At 40.9% G+C, this 14,742-nt stretch overlaps 1 protein-coding gene across 4 annotated transcripts in view; it reads right to left on the reverse strand.

The window, feature by feature from the left end:
• The window catches only part of runx2b (RUNX family transcription factor 2b), a 119,829-nt gene that overhangs the window by 73,858 nt on the left and 31,229 nt on the right, over positions 1-14,742 (reverse strand). For 3 of the 4 annotated variants that reach the window (XM_067571713.1, XM_067571712.1, XM_067571714.1), the window contains 2 exons: positions 12,337-12,436; positions 12,142-12,235 (listed from right to left, as the gene is read on the reverse strand). The exons of the other annotated variant lie outside the window; for it this stretch is intronic. In XM_067571713.1, the coding sequence (XP_067427814.1) occupies positions 12,142-12,232 (91 nt within the window). In that variant the 5' untranslated portion in view covers positions 12,233-12,235; positions 12,337-12,436. The remainder of the gene's footprint in view (positions 1-12,141; positions 12,236-12,336; positions 12,437-14,742) is intronic. 4 annotated transcript variants of the gene reach the window in all.

A 14,742-nucleotide genomic window follows, 5' to 3' on the forward strand; every position in this document is an offset into this window, starting at 1 on the left:
GAATGAGCAGTGTAGCAGCAGCATGGCTGAGCACTGACAGCTTAAATAGACCGCCTTACTGCAAAGGTTGCGTTGGATGTGTCATGCAGCAAGTAGAGCATATCATGTGTGACTGTAGCAATGCACTTGAGTTGCTGGCCTGAACTAACTCACAGGCTTCACTCCATTTGGTCTTGAAAAAAAAAAAGCTCATGTTAAAAAATAGGTTGTACAGTCTTTATCTCAGATCGCATTACAGCATTTGTAACAGTGACCAAAATCATTTCGTTTCAGTGGAATTGCCGCGTTCAGCTTTCATGTGGAGTGAATTCTGACATGCAGATTCATGCCATTGACCGACTGTACATCACCTTGACATTGCTGACCTTTGAGGTGACAGAAATAAAATGGATGAAGAGTCCAAAATGGAGGAAACAATCCTATTACCTGCGTACCATTCCCTGTTTTGTCTATTGGAGATAGACGAGAGAGGGAATAAACAAAGGAAAACAGGCGAGTCTAGAGTATGAGGAAAAAATGAGGAAGAGAGACGAAAATTGATGAGGTAAGGAGGGGGTAGAGAGATAGAGAAAAAATGAGAGGAGAGATAAAAAAAAAAGAGGATACACCCAAATAAAGACAAGGAGATCAACAAAATCGGTTATGACAGCCTTTCTAGAAGTGGTATATTATACAAAAAAGTTAATAGCATGCAGTATCATTGTCAATGTCACTGTGTTTGGTTCAAAAGTTCAGTTCTAGTCCTTGTTCGCTTATATAAATATGAAAAAAAAACTAAAAACACTTGATAAATGAATGTCAGCAGTGTACAGCATGTGTCTGTAATTGCTGTATGTATTCTGTATATACAGACTACCTAAAACTACTTAAAGCTCTATGTCTTGTTTATGTCAGCAACTCCTCAGAACTTTAGTTGATTTTAGACGTCAACATTTCCTTTGTGATTTTCAAAGGTTATGAAAATGAACATGGGTCATGTCCAGTGTTCCGTCAGCAGAATTCTGCGGGCTGTGAGCTACTGTTTTCCTTGAGATGGAGAGATGGAGTGCTGTTTGCCAATGCGTCATGGTTTGTTAACAAGTTTCTGACTACCTGCATATAAATAAATCTGCCAAGTTTCTGCCGCATGCCTCTGTTGTCTGTTATTATTAGTATTTTTATATGAAGCGGCATAACTCACTCAACAGAGAAAGCCTTCTGGTTTGAACCCCCCACAACGTAGAGTTTGGGTCAAAGAAAAATCAGCAAACTGCGAGACAAATTGCTCCTGGGGAATACTGAAAAAAAAAAAAAACCTACTGAACTCGAGTAATTGAGTTACACGAAACAGAAATGTACAAAATCAGCGTCGCCTTCAAACCAAGTCTCTTCCTCTCTCGTGTGTCTACCAATCTTTTTCTCCCTTGTCTGCCAATCTAGGCTCTGCTACAGCCTATGTTCCCACTGAGTCATATTATTTCCATATTTATGTCGGCAGCAGCCCCTCGCTTTGATCTCCTGCCTTGTTCAGAGGCTGATCCTGTTATGGCTTGTTCCTGTAAATACTTTGAAGGGCTCCAGGATTAGAAGATCTTGGACTCAATGAAAAAACAAACAGCTCTTACACAGATTCATTTATAAGGCCCCCGAAAAACACAAAAAAATCATTTGGTAACAGTAGATGGAAGTTTACTCTGTAATTGTTGGTAATTGTGGAGCCACTGTTTATGGGTCCTGACAGAGTAAGATTCTGAGTGATTGTATTTGGAGTGTATTTCTGCCACACACAGCATTTAGCCTTTGAAACTTGACTGCAGCTGGGGTTTGCACACTGTAACTGTCTTTCTGCTGACCGTTTGCTCGCTATGGGTGAGGCTAAGAAATTGACTTGAATGGGATAACACTGAGCATGCACGCTTGTCACAGTTTTGACAACGACAAGATGGGATACACAGAAACACGTTCTATATACATCTAAAAGAACGCACACAGACGCGTTCTCATGTTCGTAAAGAGAGTAGATACTGAGAAGTATTTTACAATATTCTGGCCAGCGGACTTGAGTGAGCACAGGTGCTCTCTGATCCTCTGTATCAGCCTTCTGAATCACACAATCCTCACAAAAAAAAAAAAAAAACCTCAATTACACCCAACTCTGCTTTTCCACGCTACCCAGAGAACAAAGACACCCTGAGTCCTTTTAAGTGACAGAAAGGCGAAAAATAAAAACAGAAAGCCAACTAAAAGAGGAATGCGTGTTGGTGGCTGCTCCACATCCCCTTGTAGTTGTCAAGATATGTAGAGAGTTTCTTCTTTTCCCCTTTTTATGAAAGCCTGTTAACTGTCGCACAAGTAGTGACCGCAGCTGTTTCGTGACATTTATTTTCTTGTCGTTTTTTTCCCATCGTTCTCTAATTGGCTTCTGTTTGTGTCCTCCTCTTATGTGGTCTCTCTACACTCAGCTTAAATTAATGTGCACTCAGGCTTGCTTTGAGAACGGGGGGTGGGGGGGGGAAGTCGACGAGTATAGGCTACATTTTTCAGCGGTGGCGGCACAAATGTTGTAGGTCACAAAAATTATTATCTTTAATTCAGAGGCTGCGAGTCTCTTGATTTTTAGTTGCTGCGTGTGGGTGACCTCATCCACTACATTGCACATTTCATCGCACATTTCCTGTCCTTTTGCCACTTGGTCTGTGGTCTATCGCCCTTCATCGTGTGGTCTCCCTCTGACCAAATCACCAAGCTGTGTAAATTGCACATTGGGACAGACAAAAGAGTAGGGTATCATTTTGACTACTGTATGCTGTGGCACAGTATTTAATGAATGAAGTATACTTAACCGTAGTAAAACGGACACACACGCTGCCTGCTCATTTTGCATGTTTAATCTCCCTCTGAAGTGCCTCCAGTCCTTTGATATTCTAGAGTGTGTCTTTTTACGTCATAGCTGTCAAATTTGTTTTTTTTCTTTGCTGCCGTTCTATAATAATCTTTGAAAATTACCTCTCTTATTCCTGGAGAACCTACAAAATCCATCATTCCGCACAACTTTATTACAGCAGTTAACGAACGAATCTCTAAATCTTATTTACACTATTATTATCGTAATAAACAGCAACCAAAACAAATATTCTCAATTTAGTCTTAACTTATAAAATCAGTTTCACTGTAAAACAGGCCAGGAAAACATAGTAATGGCTGAAGGCAGAAGCACACACTGTAGGCATTTACCACAATAGGCCACAGAAGCTAACCATTTTTTTATAGTAGTAATGTGAATAAGCCAGATAAATGGGGATAATGCATAGCCCAGAGGTTGCACATAGGAAGTGTAACCAGCAGACCTTATTGTGTTCTTTGGACATGTGTGACTTTACATTCCAACTCAATACCCAAGGCTTGTAAAGATAGTATAACGACAAACACAGACAGCAACCGGAATAAAAACAAGCCTCCTTAAAGCGCGCACACACACACACACACACACACACACACACACACACACACACACACACACACACACAGACACACACACAGAGACACACACACAGACACAGACACACACACACATATGCACACATTTACTGGAAGAGTGACAGAGCATTGCAACGGGTGAAAAAAACAGAGAGAAAAACAAGTGGGCAAAACCACTTGGGGAAAAAAAACACCCTATATTATCAGGGGTGGAGATCTGCCACAAGCACATTCCTGAATCAATACTCACTTCATCCCAAGCTATTTCAATATTGTTAAATATTGTAGTGCAAGGGTCGGCAACCTATGGCACGTGTGCCCACACTGGCACGCGAGTCCAGTAACATGGGCACACAGAGCAATTAAATCATAAATATTTTTTATATACGTGTTTTAATAAAAAAAAACGTTTTAAAATATAAAATATAAGTCTAATGGTGAAATAAATGAACAGTTTGATTTAAAATAATATTGAAATAATTAATTCTCAAAATAGTCTGAATATACACCATTGTTTTTGACAGCAAGTGAGTGCACACAATTAACGTGGTCTATCATACCCCTCCTCCCACCTCCCTCTGATCTACCGACAACAGCAGCATCACAGCGGTAGTGAGAACATAGGATAGCTAGCTAGCTTTCTTCTTTGCTTTATTTCAAGAACAACTGACGATGACAGAAGCAAAAAAATGTAGGTTGTCTAATATTCGCCTCTTTCAGCCGTCTTGAGAAAAAAAAAAGGATTTATTTCACAAAAGGACTCTGCTGAGAAAATGTTGTGCCGAACTTCAAGTGCAGTGTTTCCCCTATATTCGCACTGCCGCTGCAAAATTATGAGCGCCGCTGCTAAAATTTCAGACGATCATTAATATCAACGAGCTACTGATGATTTTCACTCACACACTGTGCGAGCACAATAACACCCTACATCATTGTGGATTTTTTTAGTCATCTTCCCTCTCTTCGTCCCCCCTCCCGCCGCTCCAAAGCAGTCAACCTAGGGGAAACACTGAATTGTAAAACATAATTTTGAAACAAAGCACGAGAACAACATCAAAGATGAGGCTTATAAAGCTGAATCAATCAAGAGGGCAGTGGCCCAGTATGGGAAGCAAAGCAGTGTGTTTACAACCCTATGTACCGCCAAAAACCAAGCTAGAGGGCAGCTATAAAATTGAGCAGTGCATTGCCAAACATGGGAATCCATTCTCTGATGGAGAGTATATAAAGGGGGCTTTTTCTCATAAGTTCGGAGGTCATATTTGATGGGTTACCAAACAAAGACACGATCATCAACATGAACAAAGAAATGCCTGTTTCTAATAGAACAGTAAAGGCGCATTACCAACAGGGCTGAAAACGTAAGGCACCAGCAAACTCTTGCATTGAAAGATGTGTCGTTATTCAGCGTAGCTCTTGACGAGGGTGTGGATGTAAACAACGTTACACATCTAGCAGTGTTTGCGACAAAGGAGAGATACGCTCATGCATGGTACCACTATAGGGGAGGATGTGGCAAAAGCATTCACTAATCATTTTGAGGAGAGAGGAGTTGATATCAAGAAAATATCTGCTGTTACCACCGACGGAGCCCCCATCATGGCAGGGAAGGCTTGTGAAAGGCTTGTGAAGGCTTGTGCCATGGCTTGTGAAGAACTCATGTTCTTCACGGTTATCACGGGCCACTTCAACAAGTTCAACCTACAGCTGCAAGGCGCGGGCCAGACAGTGCTGGCTCTGTTTGATGCATGGACAGCATTTGTGGCAAAGATTGGGGTCTACTCACGGGACATTCAAAGTGGAACCTTTCGTTACTTCAAGCACCTAAAGAAACTGTCAGGGTATCAAACTGTCAACCACAATGACGTCAGCATGTACATGCGAGAGCTTGAGCTGGAGTTGAGCCATATTTCAGGACCTCCAGCAACACGGCACATTGTTTTCTTTTTGATAACCCCAGCACACTTGAGGGAGAACAGTGAGTCCCTGTTTCAGTAGAAGGGGACTGAGGAGTCTGAAATGCAGCAGATAGAACTCAATGCATCCTCACTGCGGGCATCTAAATACACACAGCTACGCAAAACACTGCAGACACTGATGAAGAGGCCTCCATTCTGGCCTGTTGGGAAAGCTTGCCAGAGAAGTTTGACTTTCTAAAGAAGGTGGCTTTTGCAATGATTTCAGCATTTGGATCTACATATATGTGCGACAGATATTCTCACATATGAAGCCAATTTTGAGTCCCACGCACAGCCGAGTGACGACGGACCATTTACGTCCTGTGTCCGAAGGAAAGTATCCAAATACAGACCGGAGATCATGCAGCTAAGCAAAGAAAAGCAGGGACAAGGGTCGCACTAAACACCCACACAGTGTATGTAGAGCACAGATCTTTTGGCATGCAGAATCTAAACGGGAAGACATGCAGCAGTAAATAAATAAATAGATAAATGCTCATTATGAAAACGAACTGGCATTTGGGTCTATTTTTTTTTTTTTTTTTAAACATTGTAAAGTGGCACGGAACATCCAAAACGTTGCCAACCCCTGCTGTAGAGTTTCCACAGGCTGGGGACTACGCTGCACCTGGCAGACATCACACCTCTTGGGCGAGACAGAATACTGTGGTTGTATTGTAAAACAAGAGCCGATAATAAAAAATTCAAGCAACTGTGGTAGAATTGAAATGATCAGAATTATCTATCTATCTATCTCTAACACAAACTGCCATACAGCAGCCAAATACACTTACTGCTAAGCTAAGCTAACTGGCTGTTGGCTGAAGCCTTATGTTTACCATACTGATATAAGATTAGTATCAATCTCCTTATCTAATTCTAAGCAAGTAAGCAGATAAGCCTCATTTCTCAAAATGTCAAACTATGAAAACCTGTAGAACCTCTGCAGACAGTTGCAAAAAAAAACAAATCAGGAAAAAAGGGTGGGTCAGGTAGTTCCTATGAAATCAAGTTAGAGAATAACAAAACATCCTGCATGAACCATCATGTGTGTGTCTACTGTAAGTGTTGTGTATCTGCAATTCCTGTGAAGCAATGTAAGCTGCAATTTTGTCAGGCTGTAGAATGCAACTCTGGAAGCTTGCCTGGCCAAAATAGGCAAAATAGGAGCTGAATTCATTTTTGATTGCGCAGAAAAAAACAAAACAAAACAAAAAAAAAGAAATGCAGATTGGTAAGTTAATGAATCAGTTAAGAAATAGTCCAAACTTTTGTAGACAGCAAGAGAGAACGTTATTAGGTGTTGTGGGGGAGGAAAGAGTGTGGGTGTACAGTAGGCGGGTTGTCAGTGAGGAGAAAGTGGCAGGGAGAAGGAGATAGTCATAGTGAAAAAGCAGGAAAGAAGAGGCAGAAAAAAAAAAGAGGCAGTGACTGAGACGCTGAGGGGGTGAGAGGTCACAACCCTGACACGTGTAGCTAGTTGAACCTTTAACTTGTAGCGGAGGTCACCGCCGGGAGGCTTGGAGGGGAAGCACTTTATTGTTCTGGGTTACGAGCTCCTCGCCAGCGCTGTTAGGAGCTCCTAAATCACACACACACACATACACACACACACACACACACACACACACACACATACACACACACATACACACACACACTGCGGGTCATTCGGGGCTGCTGAGCCAGATACTGCCTGGCCTGAGCAGATTTTTCCCCTGGTAAAGTCTTTATCCTAGACGCCTCACCAGTCTATTCCTAGAGGCTGCTGAAATGGAAAAGACGAGGTGGGTTTTATTTCAGACCATTTTATGATATGAACTAATGTATATGAAAAGACATCACCTCATAAACCAATAGAGTTCCCTTGCTCGTGCACCTACTTAATGCACCACCCAGGATATTTCACATGAAGCATGAGGGCTGCAAAAAGCATTCAGATAATGACATGAACTGTAACGGTGAATAAGGAACATTAGTTTGTGTGATTACGTTACTGGAGCTGAAACCATTAGTCGAACAAATTTGATTTGTCAATTGACAAAAGATTAGTCAGCGTTATTTTGATAATTGCTTGAGTCATTTTTCAAACATAAATGCCAAACATTCTCTGGTTCCAGCTTCTCAAATGTGAGGATTTATTGCTTTTTCCTTGCAATTTATGATAGTAAACTGAATATCTTTGAGTATTAGACAGTACAAATCAAGGAATCTCAATATGTCACTTTCAGCTCTGAGACATTTTATAGAGAAAACAATTATTTGATTAACTGAGAAAATAATATACAGATTAATGAAAATAATCACTAGTTACAGCACTATACATTACATAGATTGAAATACTCATTTTACAATTGTTCTCTTTTTTTTGGAGGGGGGGGGGGCAGTGGAAAGATGACAGGAATTAAAGGGAGAGAGTGATGGGGGGGTGACATGCAACAAACGTCTGCAGCCAGATTCGAACTGCGGAAGTAGCGGTTATATGGCATGCATCTTAACCAGTGTTTTAATTGTTTTACATTAAAGATTAGAGGAAAAGGATATAAGCAAGAGTATTTTAGTTTAAATTAGTAGTTTAAATATACATTTTCGATACTTCAAAACAACACACTCGAGCATCGGTTCAACAAACCTCACGAGGCATGTGTTGTTCTGGCAATGTGTGTCTTATTCAAACCTTTAAACCCAGATTCAAATCTAATTTGACCATAATCTGGGCCTGAACAGTAGGTGTTCCTCATTGATTTATTGTAAACTCTGCTAAGTGTCAGAGTGAGAGGTAGCAGAGAGGAGTGTGATGATGATAACCTCAAATGAATTCTCCTCTCTCCACCCTCCTCCACAGTTTATTAGTTTAGGCCAGAGGCCACTTGTAGCCTTGCAGAGTGGACGGTAATTGTGTGCGTGCTCCTTAAGCACCGACCGCAGCAATAATAGACTGAATTATACAATAAATTCCCTCCAGATGTGCTCCCTCCACTCCCACCCACCCAACTCCAATTTGACAGTTCGCACACCCACAATCTGCGCGAGTGGGCCTCTGTCCACACACACACATACGTGCACTCAGTCACCCATACACACGCTTACAAATGTACATACACACACGGTGGCTTAGTTGCAGTGTTTGCATTGTCAGATTGTTTCCATACTGGTGTTAGCTTGCTGCGTTTCCTCACTGCTGGTGTAATTACAAGTCGTATTAGCTGATAGTGTTTTGCTAACCTCCTAATAGATGTCCTCCTGCCTCGAAAACCTCACAGAGACTCCATTCAATAATAAGCTCCTTTTCTAATGCCTAATACTATGAAACACACACCTACACACATATAGGCTGATGTTTACAAGTAGTTACATACAAACGTCCTAGTTGCTCAAAAACAAAATCATGCACAGCTCACATTTATGTGATGTGGATTTTGTCATAAATTTTTGATTAGCATTATACATGTAGTACTCGGAGAGAAATGCAGTGAAAGCACATCCTAAATAAAAAGCAGAGCCACCCTGCATGGGAATCTAACCGTCTATTTCTGTCTTATGGAGGAGGCAAGCGAGGAGCAGGATAAGGACAAGAGGAAGAGAGAGGAGGAAAAGAGCGGTCAGACTAATTATTATGTACACTGCTGCTGAAATGTGAGTCCGTTTTCTGAAGGGGGGGTATTTCTTCCAAAATGTTTTCATTCCTGATTTTTGTGTACTCCAGCCTACCGCCATAGAAACACGGTTTCATATTTTCTCATGGCTAAATATTGCCCAAATCTCAGCCAGCATTGTGCTGATGCAGGAGGATGGTGAGAGAATGGACCACCAGTTAGATTGGCTGCTACACTTTCTCTCCATCTCCAGCTTTGTTGATCAGCTGCTGCCAAGATCTCAGCATCAGCCTGCACAGTGCCACCCAGTGTTCAAGTAAAGGGCTTTATTCACAGCTAGAGTGCATGGATGAATGAGTAAACAATGATTATCATGAATTAAAATTAAAAAAAAAACCCAACTAAATACAAGTATTATTAGGAAAATGTATCAAAAGTAAAAGTATTAATTATGTACATATATCACATTATATATATTATATATTATCATATTGTTGGATCATGCATAACATGTAAGCAGCATTTTAATCAAGTAGCTGGTTGAGGTAATTTTTTTACTGCGTTATTCACTAATGGGCTGTTTAATCCAGAGCAATGCATCATACTTTGTATAATAACCGTATGTTTTGTATGTAAAAATCTTAATCTGTAAAGTAGTGGAGGTAAAAGTTGTAGTAGTTGCAGAATATGGATATACTCAAATAAAGTACCTCAAAAATTGTACTCAAGTATAGTACTTTCCACCACTGGAAATAATAAAAACACATCTCTAATAATAAAAATGTTTTCGATATAGTGAATTTATGTTTGTCTATGTGAGTAGTGAATTTACCAAAACATTAGTAGCCTTTTCCTACAGGTTTTAAAGTCGAGAGGCACAGAAAACACATGAAAAGAAGATAGGATGATGTTCAAGAAAGATCCTTGTTTTTTTTTTTTTTAAAGGTAATATCTACTTGTGCAAAATAACATTAACAATGTAGAGCAGCAAGGTCTAATTTAAGATCCAAATGTATACTACCAAAATTAAAAACATGTAATCGGTCCCAAATTAAATTGGTGGGTCATAATCCCATGAGATATCCCAGATATTAAATGCTTGTAAAAAGTCTGTTTTCCATTAGCATCAGCTAAGACAAAATCTAATATTGTTAAATATTAGACTTTTAGGTAAGAATTATAATAACATAATGTAGGTTAATAATAATAATAATAATATAAGGTTACAATTAAGACCCCCTCCAACCCTCCGATATAATTATCTATTAATATGAATAATAATAATAATACCTGAAATGTCTGCTAACAACATGACCCTGTTTCACATATCTTAACTGACAGTGTTACCTCTGTTATAGTTCTGTCACATGGTGATATTGTGTTTGCCAGGTGAGAGGCTGGCCGGACTAATCAGTAAAGGCAGAATAATTTGCCTGCAGACATGTTCCAGAGCAGAACTCCCCTGTGCTTTCCTCAACCTGCTGTCCCAGGTGGCTTCAATGCTTGAATGCCCCTTTTACCTGCTCCAAACTACAGAGCCAGAAAAAAAAAAAGAAAAAAGAGAAAAAAAAAAAAGAAAAATTAAAAAAACACGTCATAACAGGAAACAGGAACAGGAAAGAGACTTGGCGGACTCTGCAGAGGCCAGGTGCAGAGTTTGGCTTGACTCCCCTTCTCCTGCTCTCTGGCTTGTGCAAGGCGGGAGGGTGGCTGCTGGTAGCGGAGGCCTTTTCATCGCCAAGCTTCTTTATCAAACCCCTGGGTCTAGTTTGTTCTCCTGTTGCTGCTGCTTGGTGGGTTGCCGTTATAAATTAGACTGCAGGAGATGTGGGGAGCTCCCCGGTGTATCCTTGCCTTACGACCGCTCACGCTGAAGGTCAAATGAAATATCAGCTACACAGCTACATTTTTTTTAATTACAAGAAGCCAGCTCATAAAAGCAGCCTCATGAGCCAGGGTGGTACAGTTTCCTCTTTTTTTTGTGTTTTTCTCTACATCTTACCTCCCTCGCTGTCCGCCGTACGTCTTTCCAGAGTTACATTTCTGTTAAAGGTCCTTGAGCAGACCTTTAATCACTGTGTTGTAGCGGCTAATGCGATTTATTTGACCCATCAGAGGAGGCATACTCACTAATTATTGCTTGTAAGATAGATCTCCTTCATCCTTTCCGAGCTTACTCTTGGAAATTTACTGCTCAAGTTCACTGTCTGTACAGCGAAAGGAACAAATTAATTTACAGTCTTGCTGACCAGTTTAGAACATGATGACGTTTAGAGGAAAGAATTACTTTTAGCTTGCCCCTAAAAGCCACACTGTAAAACAGTGTGAAAGAGATATAATCAGATACTAAAACTGAAAATTCTAAAAATCACCAACATCTACAGCTCAGACAGATTTTTTTTCATCTTCCCTGCTGAAGATGCTTTCACTGAGAATATTAGCTTTTCTAGCACTAAACCCTTTGCCCAATTAATTATTTGCATCCCCAGTTAGAGTGTGTTGTTTTTGTTTATTTTTGTTTGAGTGGTCATCGGCTAAGTTCGTCATTCGGAGCCCTTGTGGCCTCTTGGGTGGTCGTAGCAAGTGCCAAAGATGCCCCCGCCGTGTTTAATCTTTGACATTTATTTGTTTGCTTTGTGAATGAATATGCAAGCTGGAAAGAGTTATTAGTTCTAGTGTATCCTCATTACAGGGGGCCGTTCATCCTGCTAGACTGTGGTTGGTCAGGCAGCCGTTCCCCCAGACCAATGTCCAGACGCCGCCTTGTAACTTTGCCTTTAGTCCGTGTTCATTCCCTTCTTACTATCTGGCATCTGTAAGCATGCCGACGCTCAAGCTTGAAGCCACACTGGCATCACAACAGCAAATGCTGCCTAGAATTAGTTCAGGTTTGTATCAACATTTCGAAAATTCAAAAACTTAAACTTTTGATGAACCGCCTAAATAGGGAGCGGGTTGTGATGCTTTTAAATATTGACTCTTTTATTTGCACATTTGTTGTTGTCTCTCATAACAGTTCCAGGGGCTGTGCTTGTTGCTGTATGCATGTGCAAGTGTGTTTTATTCGTTCCTCCTCTGTAGCATCCACTAGGCCTCTAAGAGCTGGCCTCACCTCATCTGGCAGCCATTACCTGCACACATGCTCCTGTCTGAAGGTTGATCTGCCGGGTTAAACAAATCCAGGCAGCGCAGCGCGGCCCGCCAGGAATCAGCTCCATACATCAGCTGTGGAACAGCCAACATGTCAGGGTTAGAGCTGGCTACCGTTAGCCGCGCACTATCACTGATCTTGCAACGCCAAATATGCTAGAAAACGACAAACTCACTTTAGTTCAGGTGCTGGATGCGGTGATCAAATATACTGAGATATGTGGCTTCTGCTGAAGGAGCGTTTTGGAGGAGGGAAAAGGCTTCTGAGTTTTCTCTCTAGAAAGATGTGACACGAATCATTTCTTATGTATGAAGTTCCAAACTAAACAGTAACAGGCATATAGTCTCGGTATTGAATGTGGAATTCAGTAATTATCTGCAGCAATATGCTTCATCCAGCATTTTGGTGTGAGATGAGGCATAAATGTATAACTGTCTCTCAGCAGGGATGGCATGGAATTGACAATTCGACCAAGTTTGTGGAGTCTGATTCAATTCCGTTCCCAATCAAAAGCTTGAGATTCCATTTATGTTTATTACATTTCCTGTTTCTCACTTCATCACGTCAGAATTGAAACTGACAGGGTAATTATCATTTCATCCTAAATTGATCCCAATCCATGTGGGCTGGCTCCAAACACAGAGACACGAGAGGGGGAAAAAGAGGGATGGAGGAGGAAAAAAAAGCATTTTGGGAGCATTTGGCGATGGTTCAGTCATCTGTAAGACGTATCGCTTGAAGGGTGGGGAGAGATGGAAGGAGAGAAGCAGGGAGGGAGAAAAGGAAGGGGAGACGTTTGGAGATTGCGTTGCGGGTGTTCCCTTGATGTCCCCCTGACAGGAACCAGATTGGGAGCCGCACGGCGTCGGCGCTTTGGCTTTTTATTCGTCTGGCTCCGCCGGGTTTTTCCTGGCCTGAGCAGGCCCGGTTCTGAGACGCTGTGGCCCACTTGTGGAGCCAGCCTGTAGTTTAAGTGAGAATAACAAATGCTTGAAAAAATAATAGGCCTACAAAAAGAAAAAGAGAGGAGCAGCACAATCCTACTATTGTTCATGGTAGCTAGGCAGAAAGCACAGTCCAGCCACGTCTTTGGGACATTTTACTGGCTCTAATAAAGAATGTGTGGTCCTTGTTTTGGAGAGGTCTGCCAGACTGACAGATATGCTCTACAGTAGTATTGGATGGTTCCGTATCATGTATTTTGAGTTGTGTTACTTGGCACTGCTCAGACGAGACCTGTCATTCATCATGCTTTTGCCTAGCTGAAAGTAGTGGTCCGAGTTGCTTATGATGGCATAGTGTGTAATAAGTTGAATAAGTAATCATAAAGGCGCATGTGGAAAGTGGCGGACAGGGCGATTTCACCAAAAACTCCCACATATGCTGACAAAATCCTCCTCAGCCTGACTGGCATGTTTTAACTTATAAGCAATGCTATATGAGGCTTTCATGAACAGAAAAAATATGTATATATGTCACTAAGAAATAAAGTTGCCAGTTATTTGCAGTAGATGGACCGAATGTACTCTGAATCAAAGGTTTTATTGCGTATGTGTAATGTGTAGCTCAGCATTAGGGGGGTATGCAGCTTGACATTGAACATCTTTGTGTGGTTATAAGGTTACAGGTTTATTTCAGATGGAGTACACGGAAAAAAAAAAAAAACTTTTAATCTGTATCCAGAACACCTTGAAAAAAATAGGTGAAGATCTCTGAATCATCAGCTCATTTATAGAATATGCATTGAATTTCATTTGAGTTTATTCTCCATTCGTCAGCCTTTTCTTGTTTAATATTATTCAGTGTTATGCGGTGTTAATTCCTGGACTTGTAGCACGCACACACACACACACACACACACACACACACACACACTCATGTCCCTGGCTCTACTGTGTGGGGTACAGAAACACAGTTTGGTCTGTGCTTAATCAGTTCTGTTTTTAAGTGTTCTCTGCTCAGTTTTCCAGCTCAGCCCTGTGAAAGAAAAACGTCTGGTCGTGGGTGGCTTAGCTGGGTCACTGAGCCCACAGAGTAGAGCATTTCATAAGAAAGAGCCCACTTAATTCTGAACCATACATCGCATTAGCTGATTTACATGTGGACAGCTATCATTTTGTGAGAAGTTTGACATTGATAAATGAGGTGTTTTACCTAATAGGTAATAAAAACAAATTACAGGTCTTAAGAGAAAGGATGTTCTTCATTTGGCTCTGTTTTCTGTCTCTTCGAGGGCAAGGGCCAGATTGTTTCCATATGATTGTAGCCTTCATTTGTTAAGACTGCAGACAGAGATTAATAACGGCATTTTCTGATGACCGATCCATACTTCGCCTTGGGGTTATTTAAAGAAAAAAAATTATAGGAACAACTCGACATCAAGGACAAATGACTGTTTTTATCCGTACACGTGGTTGGAGCAGATTTGTAGGTTACTTAGCTATTAATAGCGTACTGTATTTGAATGTATCATCAAGTATTATTTCTCTCTCTCTCTGTGATTCTCATTCTCTTTCTTTAAATAGCCTTTTACACTGTTTGCACAAATTAAACTTAATTAATTACAGGAAACAAAATTCTC

The sequence above is a fragment of the Thunnus thynnus genome, chromosome 18 (assembly GCF_963924715.1).
Source record: "Thunnus thynnus chromosome 18, fThuThy2.1, whole genome shotgun sequence".
Taxonomy (NCBI): domain Eukaryota; kingdom Metazoa; phylum Chordata; class Actinopteri; order Scombriformes; family Scombridae; genus Thunnus; species Thunnus thynnus.